This window comes from Kwoniella bestiolae, chromosome 2, assembly GCF_000512585.2.
Source record: "Kwoniella bestiolae CBS 10118 chromosome 2, complete sequence".
Lineage (NCBI taxonomy): Eukaryota > Fungi > Basidiomycota > Tremellomycetes > Tremellales > Cryptococcaceae > Kwoniella > Kwoniella bestiolae.
Window position 1 is genome coordinate 1,911,897 of NC_089242.1, and position 17,749 is coordinate 1,929,645.

The 17,749-nt window shown below is 48.4% G+C and overlaps 7 protein-coding genes across 7 annotated transcripts; 1 reads left to right on the forward strand and 6 right to left on the reverse strand.

Moving 5' to 3' along the window:
- Positions 1-107: 107 nt before the first annotated feature.
- I302_103858 (uncharacterized protein) lies at positions 108-1,077 on the reverse strand (the record flags this gene model as incomplete). The annotated part of the gene is made up of 5 exons (XM_019189224.1): positions 108-291; positions 368-481; positions 533-613; positions 685-768; positions 836-1,077. The coding sequence occupies 5 exons, from the start codon at positions 1,075-1,077 to the stop codon at positions 108-110; spliced, it is 705 nt and encodes a 234-aa protein (XP_019048786.1).
- Positions 1,078-2,206: 1,129 nt separating this feature from the next.
- On the reverse strand, positions 2,207-2,794 carry I302_103859 (uncharacterized protein; the record flags this gene model as incomplete). Its single annotated transcript, XM_019189225.1, has 1 exon — positions 2,207-2,794. The coding sequence occupies one exon, from the start codon at positions 2,792-2,794 to the stop codon at positions 2,207-2,209; it is 588 nt and encodes a 195-aa protein (XP_019048787.1).
- A 2,437-nt stretch (positions 2,795-5,231) lies between these two features.
- Positions 5,232-6,678, forward strand: I302_103860 (uncharacterized protein; the record flags this gene model as incomplete). The annotated part of the gene is made up of 4 exons (XM_019189228.1): positions 5,232-5,439; positions 5,520-5,876; positions 6,033-6,287; positions 6,371-6,678. The coding sequence occupies 4 exons, from the start codon at positions 5,232-5,234 to the stop codon at positions 6,676-6,678; spliced, it is 1,128 nt and encodes a 375-aa protein (XP_019048790.1).
- A 222-nt stretch (positions 6,679-6,900) lies between these two features.
- Positions 6,901-8,890, reverse strand: I302_103861 (uncharacterized protein; the record flags this gene model as incomplete). The annotated part of the gene is made up of 2 exons (XM_019189229.1): positions 6,901-7,773; positions 7,862-8,890. The coding sequence occupies 2 exons, from the start codon at positions 8,888-8,890 to the stop codon at positions 6,901-6,903; spliced, it is 1,902 nt and encodes a 633-aa protein (XP_019048791.1).
- Positions 8,891-9,454: 564 nt separating this feature from the next.
- On the reverse strand, positions 9,455-11,368 carry I302_103862 (uncharacterized protein; the record flags this gene model as incomplete). Its single annotated transcript, XM_019189230.1, has 7 exons — positions 9,455-9,876; positions 10,035-10,534; positions 10,643-10,735; positions 10,827-11,042; positions 11,123-11,143; positions 11,202-11,221; positions 11,306-11,368. 7 exons carry the CDS (start codon positions 11,366-11,368, stop codon positions 9,455-9,457), a joined length of 1,335 nt encoding a protein of 444 aa, XP_019048792.1.
- A 289-nt stretch (positions 11,369-11,657) lies between these two features.
- On the reverse strand, positions 11,658-14,922 carry I302_103863 (uncharacterized protein; the record flags this gene model as incomplete). Its single annotated transcript, XM_019189231.1, has 8 exons — positions 11,658-11,732; positions 11,818-11,937; positions 12,020-12,112; positions 12,201-14,195; positions 14,312-14,355; positions 14,425-14,438; positions 14,541-14,747; positions 14,846-14,922. The coding sequence occupies 8 exons, from the start codon at positions 14,920-14,922 to the stop codon at positions 11,658-11,660; spliced, it is 2,625 nt and encodes an 874-aa protein (XP_019048793.1).
- Positions 14,923-15,573: 651 nt separating this feature from the next.
- Positions 15,574-17,716, reverse strand: I302_103864 (uncharacterized protein; the record flags this gene model as incomplete). The annotated part of the gene is made up of 8 exons (XM_019189232.1): positions 15,574-15,929; positions 15,992-16,038; positions 16,135-16,681; positions 16,760-16,769; positions 16,836-17,010; positions 17,067-17,099; positions 17,165-17,233; positions 17,349-17,716. The coding sequence occupies 8 exons, from the start codon at positions 17,714-17,716 to the stop codon at positions 15,574-15,576; spliced, it is 1,605 nt and encodes a 534-aa protein (XP_019048794.1).
- Between the last annotated feature and the right edge of the window lie 33 nt (positions 17,717-17,749).

The window sequence follows — 17,749 nt, forward strand, 5'->3', positions numbered from 1 at the left end:
TGTTGTGGGGATCGTAATACAACTTCTTCCGTACGATATCACTGCGCGACCAAAACAGACTTCTGGTCAGATCAGATCCGATCTCTTCAAAGGTGACCATGAGAGACTTACTTCAGTCTTATATGCTCTCTCAACATCGATCGATACATCAAGTATGGCGATTTATCGTCCGACGGAACGGACAGACACGTCTGAGCAGAATCGGAGAAGTGGGCGGTTGGTAGAAAGGGGGGGAACACGGTATATACGGGGAGATCGAAGATATTCGTGAACAGCGCTGAGATGATGGGCCTGTGAACATCACGCGCATGTTAGATATGCAATCTCACGCTGTCTACAGGAAATCCAAGCAAAGAGCTATTCTCACTGTGTGGCATGTTCACCAACTAATAGAATCCTCTTGATTTGAGTCTGACGATCCTCATCGTACGATGCGTCCGCTATCGATTTCAATCGTAGGAACTGAAACTCCAGAAGACACCTGGAGACACATTCTCAGCCGATGAACGCTCGTCCTTTTACGCTTACCCACCTAGGATTCGCTCGTATCTCCCTAAACTCCTCGACGCACACTCCATTCTCGAACCTCAGAATCTCCAATTTCTCATCCGCTCTAAACCACGAGATGTCATTACAGTGCTTACCGATTGGGACGTTTGGATGGGAGCTCAAGAGTGGACCCACCTTGTGAAAATGAACAGCTTGTCATCGAGCGACATCGAGCCTCCTTGGGAGATGATCTCTGCCAGAGAGAAGAATTGGGTCCACCTTAGCAAGTCGAGCGAGATTTCAGCACGACGCCACCCTTGAGTAAATTAGTCCTAAAACAACTCACTTCCCATTCCCATATCTATCTCTTACCATCCTCCTCAGCGAGTCACCACTTTTCTCTTCATACTGGACGTATACCACCTCACCCTCATTCCCTCTCTCGCTCAGGCCCCGAGGGCCGATCACCTTGCCCCCCAACGACAGAGCTGAATCTACCTCTCGAGCTGGTACAGGTAACACCAAGATATCCGATTCACCCTCTGACCCCAGAGACACCACAATTTGATCCCTTTGAGACTCCCACATCATACTCATACTCTACCACACCACTTCTATGGGTCTATGATCACCTCCTAATGGACTTGGCACGAAAATGATGGTATGGTGTGATTACGCTTGTGCTAAGCATGATTGGAATAATGGACAGAAAACGAGCAGACATTCTATTTGAATACCTGAAATACAATACAATACAATATCTATAAAATACCTAGAAAGAATACTCGCCCATACTTCCTCTGCTGCATTGACCTCCTCCCTCTCCACGTCCGAGAAGTGCATAACCAAAGGAGCGTCAATCTTGCGAAAGGACCCCGGTTGATTGTGTATAAAGCACAGTAGGAATACCCCGAAGATCGTACACAGCTTACAGACGCAGGGTGCACCACGCTGCACATACCATAGGTCTAGCATTGCCTTATCTGACTCATCAATGGTGCCACGCACAACTTCGATTGATCCGAGGGTCGCTCAGATCGCCATTCCGAGATTAATGTATTTCCTCAGTAGAATAACAAATTGATCGTCAATCTCCTGGTACTTATCTGTCTGTTGGATCATGCGGATCTCATGGCACAGCCAAAGGGATGGAAACGATGTTTTCCGGATGAGGCAACGGGTATCAGCGTGTCTTAAATCGTCCCCAGCGAGTAACATCGATGTTAATCCAAAGGAGGGTCTCAAAATCGATATATAATACCATGACTACCGCCGCCATCAACCTGTCGACCAGGACGACACGCCCTCGTCCTGTTATATCAATTAAAGTTGAAGTGATGGGAAGGATCTTTGGGAGTCGCTTAGCACCGTCAGATGGGGTTTAATCGGACACGCTTGGAGTCGATTCAGCACCGAGTCATGTGCGCTGATGGGTGATAATTTGATGGTTGCACGATAGATTAATCGTACTGTACTGTATCATATGTGGCAATAGGACACCGACATGTCACTGCATCTGATGACGCTGACCGTACCTCTAAATGCAATCCCAGAAGTATAATTGTTGAGGGACGAGTCAACATTATGGATGAGAATGTTCACGTATGAACGATTGTCAATCTCTGTACATTATTATATACTCCATGCATAGTATCAGAGACATTTATTCCATCTCGGAAAAAGACAGCCAACGTGTCATGCAGAGGTTCGGCACATCCTAGGACTCCCCTTCATCAATGGCTAATCTGCTGAAGGTATCGTGTAGCGCCTCCATCGACACGGGGGAGGACTCATGACTGCTTTCTGCCTTCGATCTGATAACAGGGATGAACATTCTACCATCCTCTGGTTGCGAGATTTTGGACCATTCCCCGATTGTGGCGTCACCCCACTTGCTCTGAAGATACCTGTAATGTTGATCTTCATCGACGGCAAGGGGAACTGAGTCAATGACATCTTTACAAAGGGGTGGAAACGCATTGATATATTCTTCGCGTGATACGAATTTCAAAAGAAAATCTCCCTTGCTCGGATAATTCTCATATCCCGTGCAAACTCGACCGTCCATCTTTTGCATATCACGGGAAGCACGTTCGGTGAGCTTCTGCAGAGCAAGGGCAACATTGCTACCTGGCTCGAAGTGAGTGATTTCGATGTCTCTGTCAGCCCTTTCAGTTTCAGGCGACTGCTGTACTTCACGAGGTTGGAGTATAGGAGCGATGACCTCAGATTGGAAGTCCTTCGCACTCTTGAGACTGTACTGCGATTCCCCTCTTGTCGGATCGGACGTGGTTCTATCACCCATATAGTGGTCGGGTCTCACAACTTGAAAGATTTCCTGCCCCTCTGTCTGCTCCCCTTGCACACTTGGACAACAGCTATCGCGGGGTGTCTCGTCTCGATGCTTTGCTTGCGAGCTCCATGAGCTTATACAAATAGAACATCCATGTTCGAGACGATAAGTAGTAGATATCTCTATTTGATGTAAAGAGTCGTACTACAATGTCCGTATGGCTTTCGTTTCCATGCGTATCGCCAGCTGCGCTTTTGGCTCCAAAGGCTCATTTGCTACCATCTCACCCAGTCGCTTTAACTCGAGAGCGATACCTGTTCCTCTGTTCTCGTTTCGCCTTTTTCGCTTTGCTGCCTCGAGCACTCCAACGGAGAGTGGCAAGAACTTTTGTTGCCAACAATTCGCTTGCCATGTTCCTGCTGCCGCATACGCTGAGAAGCAAATTTGCACTAAGTAGGCCTCGCCATCTCGCCTCTGCTCTATGACGTTCCAGTCCCTGCAGTAGTCAAACATATCTGTTGAAAGGTACGTGCCATACTTGTTGGTTTTCAGCTTGAGGATCTTTTGTCTCTCGTAAAGTAAGGGGAATTAGGGCAACGCAGTAGACCTAGCGTCATTCTCTCGGTCTGGATCTTCCCACCCTAGCTCCTTTCATATCGAGTATTGTCACCTTGGCATGATACAGGATCCCAAGCATCGTGCGAAGCGACATATATAAGAGGAACATCGTACCCTGGCATACGGATCTCATTCGTATCATTCACAATCTATCTTCTCACTGCCGCACGGGAAACTTTAGACAATGGTGGTGAGATACTTCACTACTGGTCCTACGACTTCGGGCCCCGCAAGCGACATACCAGACCCGACACATGCGAATCACGACATGACTTCAGAGAATCGTGAAGCTGATTCTGCACCTTCTGTCCCCTCGGGCGATCAACAATCAGACTTAACATATAGGAGACATGACACCTCTTCAAAAGATAGTGGCAGAAAGGTAACTCTGCTTTACTTTGCCGATTCCGAAAGTGGTGCGGATTTGAAGCCATTAGCTCTTGGTCATCCTACGGAGGATTGTCGTGTGATCAAGCCGATCATCCGGTTACACTGCTGTGAAATAGGAGACTCAACCGAAGGAACCTCCTTGAGAAGCCAGCAGAGCGCTAGGTCTCTTCGACGATGAGATGACTAGCACTAGACCAGCTCGTGACACTGATACGATAGTGACTGAAGAGACTTTCGAGGCAATTTCCAAAAGGGGGTACTCTGGTTGGGAGCGTTTTATCTCGATGGACCAAAGATTTTCTCTCGAAGGGTCCTACGGAGGTCGAACAAACGATCAGACGTCGATACAATGATTACCATGCGAAAGACAATTTCGAGGTTGATTTCGCGCATGATCGTGCGGGGTATCTCAGAAGGATCGGGCCCGTACCAGTAGATACCAACGAAGATTTCCCTTTTACACTCACTATGAAGGCATACAAGGAGAAGGTACTCTCAATGTGGAATGAGGTCGTTGTCGGTGATCCATCATCCGTAAATCAACCGATTACCGGCCCTCGATTGGTTACAGTCGATCTTTTCGGCGACGACATAACCCCCACCTCTGGCGGGTCACTACCAAGCCCGACGACTTGCACTTACGCAATCCAAGTTGTTGACCGGGATGTCCAACCTAGGAATGGACGGTATGCACGAGTCCATCTCAAATGATTCAACTCTCGTTGGCATATTGGGCAGTGCTCATTCCTCTGATGATCATTCCGTAAAGTATGGCGTATGTATGCGTGTGAGGGCTCGTGGCGATGAGGATTGATGAGATGCCAACGATTCCGTCGTGCCACTGCTAGGATCATTTTGGCAGGCAGACATTCTTTCCGAGGCAGGATCCTCAGCTTTCACTCATACGTTCCGTTTCTCCTGAACAGTGACAGATCTTCCGACATTGAACCATTGTCATGATACATGTAGCGCTCTGAGCATGCTCGAAAGGAAGGCTGAGTCAGGCCTAGATATCGCCTCAATTCATTTGCGGAGAGGTGCCACTTGTTTTTGCGTCATCAGATCCATCTGAGGACACAGCCAAGCCAGAGTGATTTGATAATGTAAACATGAAACCGGTCAAACTGCCTTTGGGCACACACTCGCGCGCTCCTTTCATCCACTCATCGTATTTAGCTTTACACCTCTCCATCTCGATCACTCTGCGGAAACGACCCCAAACAACAAGAGACGAGGACTGTGCATGCCAAGACAGGAGGTGTACAGGAACATTGAGAAAGTGAAATTGAACATAGAAAGTCACAAGTTTACGGTACAACCAACAAACCCTTTGTCATTCGCTATCTATTTAACCAGCTCACCACTCCCCATTCGCACTCCCTAGTCCCCTCTAGAACATCTCACCGCATTATTAAAGGTTGCGGAAGCTCACATATACAAAATGGCATCTTCCCAAACCATCAATGTCACATACGATGACTTTGACCCACTCATCTCATACGCTGATCTAAGTCAATGGTCAACCCCCAACCCTCAAGATACACCAACATGGTACAAGGCGCCTGAGAGTGAGACTGGACTACCATGGCATCAAGCAACTTTACACTGGACTACCACAAAGGGGGCTGAGCTATCTCTCAACTTCACAAGTGAGTGTGCTAAGCTACCTGCCTGTGACTAGAATTTGCTACGATCACGAACCTAGACTGATCAATCCACAACCTCATAGCATCCCAGATATGGCTCTACGGTGCCCTCAACGTATCCTCCCCATCTTTCACAGTCACGCTCGACGGTCAAACTTCCTCCGAGAACCCACAATCAGTCTCATCCGGTCGAGCTCTACTATACTCAGCAACAGATCTATCACCCTCCGCACATACCCTGACATTGACCAACCAAGGTGATGGGTTGGGATTAGACTCGGTTGTATTAGGATATGATCTGGGTTCGGATCTGAAGAATCAGACTATCGATGATGCGGTAGATCAGATCCATTATGATGGAGAATGGACGAGACAGGGTGGAGACTTCTTTAACGGTACGAATATATATACGAAAGGGCCTGGCAATGCTTTCAACTTCTGTGAGTTTGTTTGTCATTTAGTTTAACCCATCACTTCCCCTTTTCGACATGTGACCACACAATCCACATGTAAATTTCACCTCTCTCCCCTACCATTCACATCTCACCATCATACACCTGAATCTGTCTGACCGTGCGTGCTGATCCACGACACAGCCTTCGCAGGATCTGCCCTATACATCTACGGTGACGCTGTCCAAGATCACGGTGACTTCTCAATCTACTTCAACGATTCAACAACCCCATACGGAATGTGGAACGCCAGGACACCGTGTGGTGGAACAACAGATTACGGCAAGAAGTGCGAGAAGTTGGGTTCGCTGAAAGCTTTCGTTGGAAATTTGCCAGAGGGTACGCATCAGGTTAAATTGATAAATGATGGTCCAGAGGGGGATAATGCTACTTTCTTTGGTGAGTATATCCCGGTCTGCACTTTTCTGCCAGCTTGTATGGCCAGGCCAAAATGGCTAACCTGAAGATTGGTCGTCCCACAGACTTCGATTACGTTGAATACACCACTCCGTCGACTTACCCCTCTTTCACGATCAACGCAACATGCCCTAATGGCATTTGCGGTGATTCCGCTTCACCTTCCAACAGTTCGACATCTCCCTCGGGCACCTCCCCCTCTGGTGCAGGCGTCTCGGCCTCCAGTTCTGGCTCATCTGCATCCTCGCCAGCCGCTTCATCTACTGGCGGAGCGCAGAGTGGAGCGTTCCCCAACGCCGGAGTAGGAAGTACTATTTTGTTAGGTGTGTTAGGAATGTGGGCTCTGAAGAAGCTCGGTCTGAGCCGACTGTAAGTTATAACAGAGCAATAGAAGGATAGGAATAAAGGAGCACTGTAATATATCGGTCTTCTGGACGGACATTCATGATCAACATTCATGATCAACATACATATAAACTATGCTCTCTCGATGCGGTCACCGCGTGATGCTTTTTTTGCGAAACCTACAGTATTGCCGAGATGTGATGACTCCTGGCCTCGGTTCATCTGAGCATCCTCGATTTGAACAGTCGCGTCAGTTCATCCAATCCAGAGATCGATAATACTTTCGTAGGTTCTCTTTTGCAGCCCGTAATCTCGCTTCATCTTCCTCCAACCAAGTCAAAGGGTCGGGTGTGTTGCTGTGAACCTGTGAAACGCGTTCCGACGCTTCATTCAATCTTCTCAGCGCCATCATATAGGGATGATCAGAGGGGTATGAGCGTGAATGAGTGCGTTCAGACTGATTCAGAATACTTTGTCTGAGAGATTGGATATTCTGCTGAACGTCGCGTTGCAGATCCCTGATACTTTCGATGAGTGGCGTTCTAACTTCAAAAGATGCTGGAGTCATGTCCACAGCCAGACGTAATGCACTCAGTCTTTCTCGAAGTTGTTCAACACGGTTCAGTCCTCGGATTATCGAACCCGATTCATCCCATTCTCTACTCGTCGGACCAGAACCATGCCCAGAAGTGTCCACCCTGTTCAGCTCATTTACTGACTCCTGTATGGATCGAAGGGCATCGTCCAAATTCGAACTACCCTCTATCTCCTCCCTTCGTTTGGAGAGGATCGCATTCCTCTCCCGTATGTTCGAATTCACATTGATGATGTATTGTTCTTGGCTCCGTCGTAGTTTACCTGCATCAGTGCTCATCCACTCTTTGTATCGCTCGGTATGGAGGGTCTGTTGGGGTCTGTATCGATCCTGAATTTCTTCATATGTCGAGGTATTGTCCATCTTTACACTGACATCGGATGGGTGAGTGAAGATCGAATGATCGCTTGGAATGATCGCAGCCGAGTAGATGCCAGTATCGTAGAATGGGATCTCGCTTAAGGATATGGAAGATGGGTGAATGGGCGTATGAAACGCTTTGCAAGAGCTTGGAGATCCGCCCGAAGTCTGATATATCGTGTCGTCCCTCGTTTCAGCATGTTGATCACGATCCTTGTTTAAACGTGGAACAGGTCAAACGGACTGAGCAACTCACAACGTGTTCACAGACTTTGTACCACTCCAATTTCCCATCATCACTCATCATTGGGAAATGCACAGGAGAAGTAAACATCAAAGCATCTACACTAGGATAAGCGATCACCTTCCTCGAGTAGACGCTAATGTCGTATCTGGACTTTGAGGCTATCCCCATATCTCGCTCAAACTTCACTAACTCTCTGCCATATCTCGCTTCCCCGGTGCTCGTCCTGGTCGTTCGAGCGGCGTAATGCGTCGAAGGCTCCTCGACGGGTGCAGCGGGAGTGACGATCACCGTGGGCGGTCGGGGACGGGTATCAGCGGAGGTGTCCGGCCTGAGGTGAGATTGATTGGTCGCAGCCAAAGTCGGATGCGGGTGTTGGTAAGTGGGCGTAGCATGAGTGTCGCCTGTGCCCGTATATCTAGCTGTAGGTGTAGCTGGGTAAGATGTCTGTGCGCTTCGTGCGTAAGGTCCTGTAATCATATCGGCGTAGGACTGGTAACCAGCGGTGTGTTGGAACGCAGCCGCAACCAAGCGCGAAGCTGGACGATGAGGCACTTGGGTCGGTGTCGGGGGCTCGAGGTCTGATCGAGGTCTTTCCGCAGTGGATGGTGCCGCTCGAGCACGGAAGGAGGTATTCATATATTCGTGCTGGGGAGGATCGACGTGAACACTCTGTTCTCGATCTCGGTCTCGGGAACGATGATGACCACGTAAATGCCGACGGTATTGATGATCGTCATTGTCAGGCTCGTCTAGCACAACTTCAATTACATTTGTTTGGTAATCGCGATCCCCCCTCGATCTTTCCCTGGCCTGTGACTGGGGATAAGACACGGGAGGAGGAGTGGGCGGATATTCCGACCGTCGTGGTGGTGGGGGTTCCCTGTAACTTGGCGATGGATTACCGGCATCAGAAGAGGTACCTCTGCTTCTTCTTCGACTGCTGGCGCTGGCTTCAGGACGCCGACGAGAGCTCGATCGTGACCATGCATGTCGACGAGTACAATCGTCGGTGTCACTGTTGTTGTTTGGCCGGAACATCTGTAGTGCGTAGCTTGGGTTGAGCGGGGTTGGAAGTAGATACAGATTGGAATTCGCCACTCGGAAAACGGTTAATAGACTTCAGCTCCTCCTGGATAGTGTCCTGCCAGTCTGGCTTTACTTATGCACTGACAGCCATGACTCAGAATGACAAAAGATGAACTTCCTGGCGATGGGAAGGCCCAGGTTTTCCGGTGACGAGGGCGCATGATATCATAGTCAGTATCGTTTGAGGTGGTTGGTCATTTCGCTCGGCACAGCTCAGCCGTCTCGTCGCTGTCACCTATCAGATCCTTTATGACTGTGAGAATCTTCGGAGGATTGCCGGCATCACTCGCAGCGAAGGCGGCGATACGTCAATATGGAGAGATTCAGAACACTCCTCTGTTCAAGGTGCTGAAACCCTGTGCATCGTTGAATCCGACGTTCAAAGCCTTCTCGAAGGGGGGAATCAAGATGGAAAGCGAGTGGAGCGCAGAATCTCACTTCGCCTTTCCTACTGTCAAAGGAGGATGATTTCTGGTGGAGTTTCACAGATACGCACAACATGCATGACTTGACATCTTAATCGTCCAGATCCAAGACCATATCACTCTCCTCCGATCTCGCTCCTATGGATCCCGATCTTCCTCTAGCCGGAGAAGGTGATCTGGGACTGGCCGAACCGTCTCTTACGGGACTTCTACTTCTACTTTCGCTCCTTCCTTTTCTGAACTTTGCTCGTTCCCTCTCGCTGACAGCCTGAGCTTGAGATCTATCATGCTGCCATCTATCCATATCTCTGTCCAGCCTGTCGCGCGCATTCAGGCCGCCTCCACCTCGACGACCATCTCGTTCCCTATCTCGAGTTCTGTCTCTATCTATACGGTCGGCCAGGTGAGGGGGAGGACCACGTCTCGGTCGAGTGTCGGGTGTACGGGAATCATAGTTGCTTGGTCTGGCACGGTGAGTGGTCTCGGGATCAAGGTATCGCATTGCTCCTCGGCCTGTAGTGTGAAGCACGGGTCAGTCCGACATCGTGGCTTTGGAGTGGAGCACAAAGTAAACAAGCTCTTGTGCAGAAAAATATCAAATATAACAATGTTCCACGCAGTAGGGCGAGCTTAGAATCGATGAAGCACATTTACAACAGACTCAGACTCACCTTTGTAAACAACCCCTCCCTGATCCTTGACCCTCTGCCTCTCTTCTTCCAACTGCTTCTTCATCACCTCCAACCTCTCCAATCGCTGCTTCTCCAACCGCTCTTTCTCCTCCCTTTCCAGCCTTGCATCCAGGTCTTCCTCGGTCTCTTCTCTAGGCTTTCTATCTTTCCTCCTCTCGTCTTTATCCCTTCGATCTCTCTTCCTGTCCTTCTTCCTACTTCTACGTCTATCCCCATCTGAATCCTCGTCTGAGTCTGAGGTGTTTCGACGAGACTTCGATTTGCTTTTCCTTGTCCGTTCCCTGTTGGGCGAAGCGGATCGCGAGGAAGATACGGAAGGTGATCTCGCTTTGGGCTTGGCTGGCGCTGGTGCCCGTCGCAGTTCTAGTTCACCACAATGCGTTATAACCACTGGGGACAAGGGTCGATCTCTTTCGTCCGTGGGCAGTTTACCGATGGTTTCGATATGTTCTAGACCGTGGATGACTTTACCGAACACGCTGTGTATTCGAATTAGTATTGTAGCTCTAGACATGTTTATTGAGGAGAAGAGTGAATTGTCCGGTATTCGCGCCGGGTGAAAATTAGGGGAGGAAAGGCCAACTCACACATGTTTGCCTGTAAGATGTGGAGACGGAGCAAGAGTGATGAAAAACTGAGATCCATTGGTATTTGGACCTCTGTTGGCCATCACCAAGAGTCTAAAATCGGTCCAGGGATCAGCATCAACATCGTTATTCGCTTTCTCTTCCTCTTGCTTCGATATGTTATATATAGAATGACCGCACTCACCCCTTCTTATCAACCTGTGTACCCTCTCCCTCCAACCTCTCATCCTCGAACGGTCCCCCATATATACTTTCCCCACCACTCCCGTTCTTCTTCGTAAAATCTCCTCCCTGAATCATGAAACCATCGATGACTCTATGGACGGGGCAGTTCTTGTAGTGCAGTGGAACATTGCTCGAAGGGGATATCCCTTTTTCGCCTGTACAGAGGGATCTGAAGCTGGAGCATCAAAGATAGTACATGAGTATGTGTAAATCCGAGGTCAACTGTAAAAGGATGAGGAAAGAAGGAATACTCACTTCTCCGCTGTTTTAGGTACACTGTCAAATCATCTAATCAGTTTTGCTTTTGAAAGATCATCAGCACAAGATAGCTCACACATCGTTGAACAGCTCGAACTGCAGATTAAGACTCGAACGTAAGCTCATCTCTTGTGTAATTTTGAGGGCGTGTAGAAGGGACGAAGAGTTGAAGCCACTCACCACAACCCTTCCTAGCGGTCTATCACCCACGCTCAAGTCGAAGAAAGTCCGCGGGTTTGGCATGTTGCTAAGGCTCACTGGCAGATATATGCTGTATGATACTCTGGAAGCTGTATGGAATGTACATATAGAAGGAACAATTATAAACTCAACTCGTTCAAAACAAGTCGACTTCGGTTTTTGCCAAAGTCAAGTTGCCACGTGGCCATCGTCTCTGGCTCAAGTATGAGCACGTAAAGACGTAAATTCATACAGCAGAAACTTGTTCATCATTACTTCATATCAATTATAGTTCTATCTACTCTACAACTAACAGAGGGACAACCCTTAGCATACCAGAACAGCGTGTCCTCTACGCCATGCACAACCTCAGTCCCTCCAGCACAATCTCCTTATCTTCGCCCGAATCTGTGAATAAGAAGAACTCCTAAACCACCCACATTAGCTTGTGACCTACTGGCATCGCAAGACAATGTCCGAGACAATAGTCGGTTGACAAAGCTTGAGCTCACCTCTTCGCCTTTCGGTCCGTCCGAAATCACCTTGAAACTATCTTTCACCTGAGATTCCTCATATTTCTCTGAAATGTTTGATGAAGGCCCGATATATATCGTTTGAATAGGTTTGGCGTCCTGCTTACACACGAGTATCAGCCTACTTACCGACTGCTTACAATCTCTGGAATGAGAAGTAACTTCAAAATCGGATACTCACACCTTCGGTTTTGTACAGCTGCATCTCCTTAGGTAACAAATGGAAATACCTCCTTCGCCATGTCATACTCTTATACGTCTGCACGGTAACCCACTGTAATCAACACCCCGTCTCGATCAGCCGTATATTCCTTCTCCAGTGCATATGAGCATTACAAGCTATTAGGGAACATCTCGCTCACCCCTCTCAGCATGACTCCACCTTCCTTCTTCCCCTTCTCCAACAATTCTTGAATCCCTTGTTTCCTCTTTCGTTCCTCCTCGATCTTCTTCCTCTCTTCCTCTTCTCTCGCCAATATAGCTTCTTCTTCAGCGCGCTTTCTGGCTAATTCCTCTTCTTCCAATTGCTTTATTCGTGCCAGCTCAGCTTCTTCAGCCTGTCTTCTGGCTAATTCCTCGGCTTCTATTCGAGCTTTTTCTTCAGCTTCGACCCTAGCTTTCTCTTCCGCTTCTACTCTCGCTCGTTCGGCAGCCTTTTCAGCTTCAACTCTAGCTTTCTCTTCAGCCTCTATTCTAGCTCTCTCCTCAGCTTCTTCTCTAGCCTTCTCCTCAGCTTCCACTCGTTCCCTCTCTTCATTCTCCAGCCTAGCTTTCTCTTCAGCTTCAATCCTAGCCTTTTCAGCTTGAAGCTCAGCTTCCACTCTAACCCGCTCAGCCTCCCTCGCCTCATCTTCCAACTTAATCCTCTCAAGCCTAATCCGTTCCTCCTCTATCCTCCTTTCCTCCTCAACCTTCCGTTCAGCCTCGACTCTCTCATTCTCCAATCGTTCTTGCTCCAGAGTCGCCCGTTCAGCTTCGATAGCTAATAACCTGACCCTCTCTTCCTCAGCTCTCAACGCAGCTTCCCTCTGAGCGTGCTCCTCGGCAGCTTGACTCATTTTTGCTGCCTGTAGCATCTGAGCATCATTGGATATCATAGGGGTCTCTTCGAGATCACCTTCGCCATCCTCAATCTCGTTCTCTCCATCCAGGTGATTGAGTCGTGGCTGTACTGTTACTGGTCGATGCTCCCGATCATCCTCACCCTCATCCTCCGACTGATCATAAGCCAACCTCACACTCTCCTCATCATCCTCCCTCTCCCTCTCATGTCCAATACCATTCCCATTCAATCTCTCCTCCTGATCTCTCCTAAATCGCTCCTGTATCTCATTCTCCGCTTCCAGGCTCTTCGTCCGTGCGTCATACAGCATCTGCTTCGCAGATGGCGAGGGCGATAATAATTTATTATTATCATTCGACTTTTCAGCCTGCGGTAGAGGTAGGCTTTGTCCATGACCCATTGTCACGCCCGACGTAGGGGTGGGGATCTCGGAATGGAGTGGTATCTGAGGTTGTTCGACCTCAGTATCATCCTCTGGAGTGATGGGTTTGGGATTGGGTTTATCATCCTTGGGCGGAACGGGAGGAGCGTATTCCACTGTCTGATCATCCATATTCAGCTTGGGAGACCCAGGTGGAGTCTGGGTGGATGATCGTCTCCTATGAAAAGCCTTGACCAGTGAATTATTCTTGAATCGACTTTCCCTTGGTGAATGTTTATTCACCGTTCCGTTATGCTGATGCGGCGGAGGGGGTGACGAAGGTGTATCATCGTTGGGCGTATATCTGGGAACCGAGTTACTCGAGAAAGTATTTTTCAGCCTGATTCCAAAAGACGTTTTCCTACTTCTCGGAGAGGTGGTTCCCGAGTCTTCTTTCCCGAAATATTCTGCTGATGAGATTCCCTTTTGAGAGGGCTGATCCACTCTGACAGGTGAGCCGAGGGATATGGGTGCGTTGAGTGGTGGACCTGGGGAAGATGATTTGGGAGGATCATTGAGCGATATTACCCTACGTGATGGCGAGGCATTATGAGCTAATCTAGTGGGCGAGGAAGTGAGATCACCGTATTTTCTAGGTGAGGGATGATGCATCCCGCCATTGGTGTTTTGCCCCTCGGTGTAAGTTGCAGAAGCAGATCGTGAAGAGCTGGCAACTCCAGGAGGTAAGAACGGCATAGGACCGCCTGGAGCGAGGGGTGAGAGTGGGTTCGGGTGGTCAGAACCTGGTACGGAGTATTTCGGTTTGGGTACGGTCGAAGGTGCCGAGGATGGTTGGTTGAGGTTTAGACGTTCGGTTATGAGGTCTTCGGTTAGTTGGGAAGGGTGGGCGATGGTGATTAGGGAGGAGTAGTCCTGCAGTTGAGATAGGTTAGTTTTGGGTCGGCGCATTGTGGAGAATGTCATTGTGTATCATGAATAAGGGTCTTTAAGCACATGAGAAGAGGGCGAGGATGGACAAAGTGACATACTGGGAATAGAGAAGCTATAGATCTGGAATGAACGACTGCTCTAGCTATATTTCCAGATTGACATTAGATTAATGCTCCACGTAGTCAAACACGCATTTAGCACAGCAACTCACCTCGTTTGACACCTCTAATTATACAAGGAGCATAGCAAATCAGCATTCATCATCCATATTTACCTAATTTGGGGACACAGCCTTAATCCCAAGAGAGAAGTAGGAATGAAACTCACCCGACATTATCTCTCAAGAACAATAATACTAGACCTTTGCCCGCTATCTCCCCATATCCAAATAAGACATCTTGATTGGTATCTCTCAAATGCTCTTGCCAGCTCGGTAAAACGGGTTCACCGCCTGATGAGAGGACGGTGATGCTTTGCGACATTGATGGAACGGGCGAAGAAGATGTGGGTGAGGTGGCGTAGTGGAGGAGGAACCTTGAGCGGTACAGTAAATAGATCAGCTATATAGCCTTCCGACCATATCGTTCGCTGGTGTTGAGCTGAGCTAGAGATGAGGAATGTGAGCGACTCACCAGGTTGTGGGATCACTGGGATCTTGGATCTTGTCTCTTGTACTCGCTATCTGCGGGTCTGATAGGTCTACTGACATTTTGGAGATGGGTCAAAATCAGTGTGCCAATCTATTCCTGGTTCTATAATGTATGTTTACAGTGCAAGTAAGAGTAAGAATAGGATGCGACGAGGTAGTGACGTTTGGAGTGCAAGTAGGATGTTGTTTTTGTTAGCTCATTCGCTCAGGCACGGTTCAATGAATGGTCTTTCTTTTCCTTTTTGTTGCCTCGATACTGGATAATGCGAAAGGTTTCGTTCCTTGCTCACTTGAATTACCCATCATAGTGGGGATTGATTGATGGTGAGAAGTGATGATGATTTGCATAGATGGGTGGGAAAGAATAGCCATCAGCAGTAACTTGAGGTGATAGGCTGGTCTTTTGTCTTTTGTCTCTATTTCTCTGGTTGATATTCCATCCTTGCAGATCAAAGGATGGCACCTTTCACTCTCATTTCGCACGGTCACAGTCATGCTCATGCTCGTGTTCTTATCTTGTCCATGCTCATGTCAAATATGTTGAGATGCAACCACGAGACCATCCGGTGCATCGGTGCATCGGTGCGTCGATGTTGGGTGTTGGCCCCAAGTTCAAATCTTGACTGGTTCTTCCTCCACCGTACCTATAGCGGACAAAGGCATGCATACATGTGACCCTCCTAATCCACATCTACATCTAATATCTATAACCTACAACCCCTGTATAACCCCCGTCTCACCCTCATCTCCCTCCCCCTCGATCTCCTCACCTTCCCTCAAAACCCTCCATCCCCGTCTCTGCAATCCAGGTATATCATGCCCATCCCCCTCCTTCACCCACTCCCCTCCTTCCTCCTCGGTGATGTTTACCTCACCACCAACCACGTCCAGATCCCTGGCTGCGGCTGTTAGATACTCCGATACAGGCTTGAGTACCCAACGCTGCTTTGATTTCTTAGGTGACCACAGTGGGAAGGGACCGTCAAACCATCCTAGGTGTCCTCCTGAGCCTGTTATGGCTGTTATGACGTGTGTGGATGATTTGAGTTCTTCCAGTGGGAGAGCGGCTATGTTCATACATTTATAAGTCATAGCTTCTGCTAGAAGCGATGAGAAGGATGATACTCACTACAATCTACCACTGGATCATCGAATGCATTGATAGCAAGCAGAGGTCTAGATCAATAACCCAAGCCAGTATCATCAGCTAACATGCTCAGAACCAATTATACAGCTGATGCAGATTTCGTACAAGCCAGAACAACCACTCACACTCGTACACCACCAATCAGCCTCTTCGGACTAGCCCACCTATAATACTCCTCCGCATCCCCGAAAGGCCAAGCACCTATACCCCTCGGTCCCCCAATCTTACAAACCATCAGATCATCCACCTTCCTCAACCTCGTATGCGATCCCATATCTTTTCTCTGAACTTTCAATTCTTCCATAAACTCCTTAACGGGACTATCATCCGCGTCAAACACGGTAGGATTGGAGTCGTAAGCTTTGAAAAACAATTTCAAGACGTTTTGACCCAGTGCCGAGGAGTAGACGCGAGAATGGAACCAGTCGTGATCCAATTTATGCGACATCAAGGATAGATCCCATGGACATCCTAAGATCACTCCGGCGGATAATAAGGAGGAGTCGCCCGCTTCGCCTAGGTATCTGGATAAGACTGATGCGCCTAGGGAGAAGCCGATACCGAATAATGGAGAGGAGGGATATCGGTGGCGGAGGTGATGCAGGGATAGCGCTAGGTCCATGGTGGTTCCGGCTGAATACATCTGAGCGGAGGTGACTGGAACGCCGGCGCCTGAAAGTCAGAAGAACGGGAGTATCAGTGCTGTACCTCAGATGCGAAGGACAGAAGAGAAGGGCGTTATTGACTTACATCCCCGGAACTAAAGATGAGAGACATATCAACTTGTGCTGGCCAAAAAGACGAAGAAAGCTGAATTGCAACTCACGTTGATGACAGCTGCTCTCGCGCCCAAACCTCCGCCCACTTTCGGTCTGACCACCCAAGAAAGTATATTTCGAACGTAGGACTCATGACTCCCACCAGTCAGACCATGACACACAACTACGGTCGGTATGTCTTCGGGAAGGGATTGATGATTCTCAGGCGTAACATCTATTCCACTGACGAACTGTATAAGTTCGGTCACCCTTGGGATATGTGGGGAAGGGGAACTTACATCGTACCTCCATCTGGCAGTCGCAGATACGTTCTACACGCTCAAATAATTAGCATATGTACACGAGCATACGACAAGCATTATTGACATAAACCCACCTCACATAATGCACTTTATCTACTTTGGTGAAATCTCCTAATACCGTGAAGAACGTTTGAAGGTGACCACTAAGCGAAAGGAGATATCAGCATAACATCACAGCCCTTTCTGTGTTATATACATTTACAATGGTCTTCTTTCTAACTTGTCTACGTGCTTGATTTGAAAACTGTATCAACTCACTTAGGAGCCCACCAAGCAGGTTTGAAAACCCCCCTCAAACTCTCCACATTATCCCTCACCCACCTATCCACCCTTATCTCCTTCTTTTCACGTAAGAGGATGGAAGCCGGTCTGGAAGGTACGATCTGCACTATCTGTCTAATATAGTTTGCGATCCCCATCAACCCAGTCAAAGCGAAGAAGAGTTGAGAAGGGAAAGTAAATAGTTCTTGTAATTTGAATAGGAATATATTCGGTGCGGATCGTTTGGCAAATGGTTTGAATTGGTCTGCAGAGGAAGGGGAAGAAAGGAGATGATCTATCTCTTCGTCTATCTCTGATTCTGAATCTATGTGTTCTGTTTCCGTTGGTGGGTGAGAGAATGGCATCTGAAGGGTAGGCCGGAATGATTGAAGATGGAG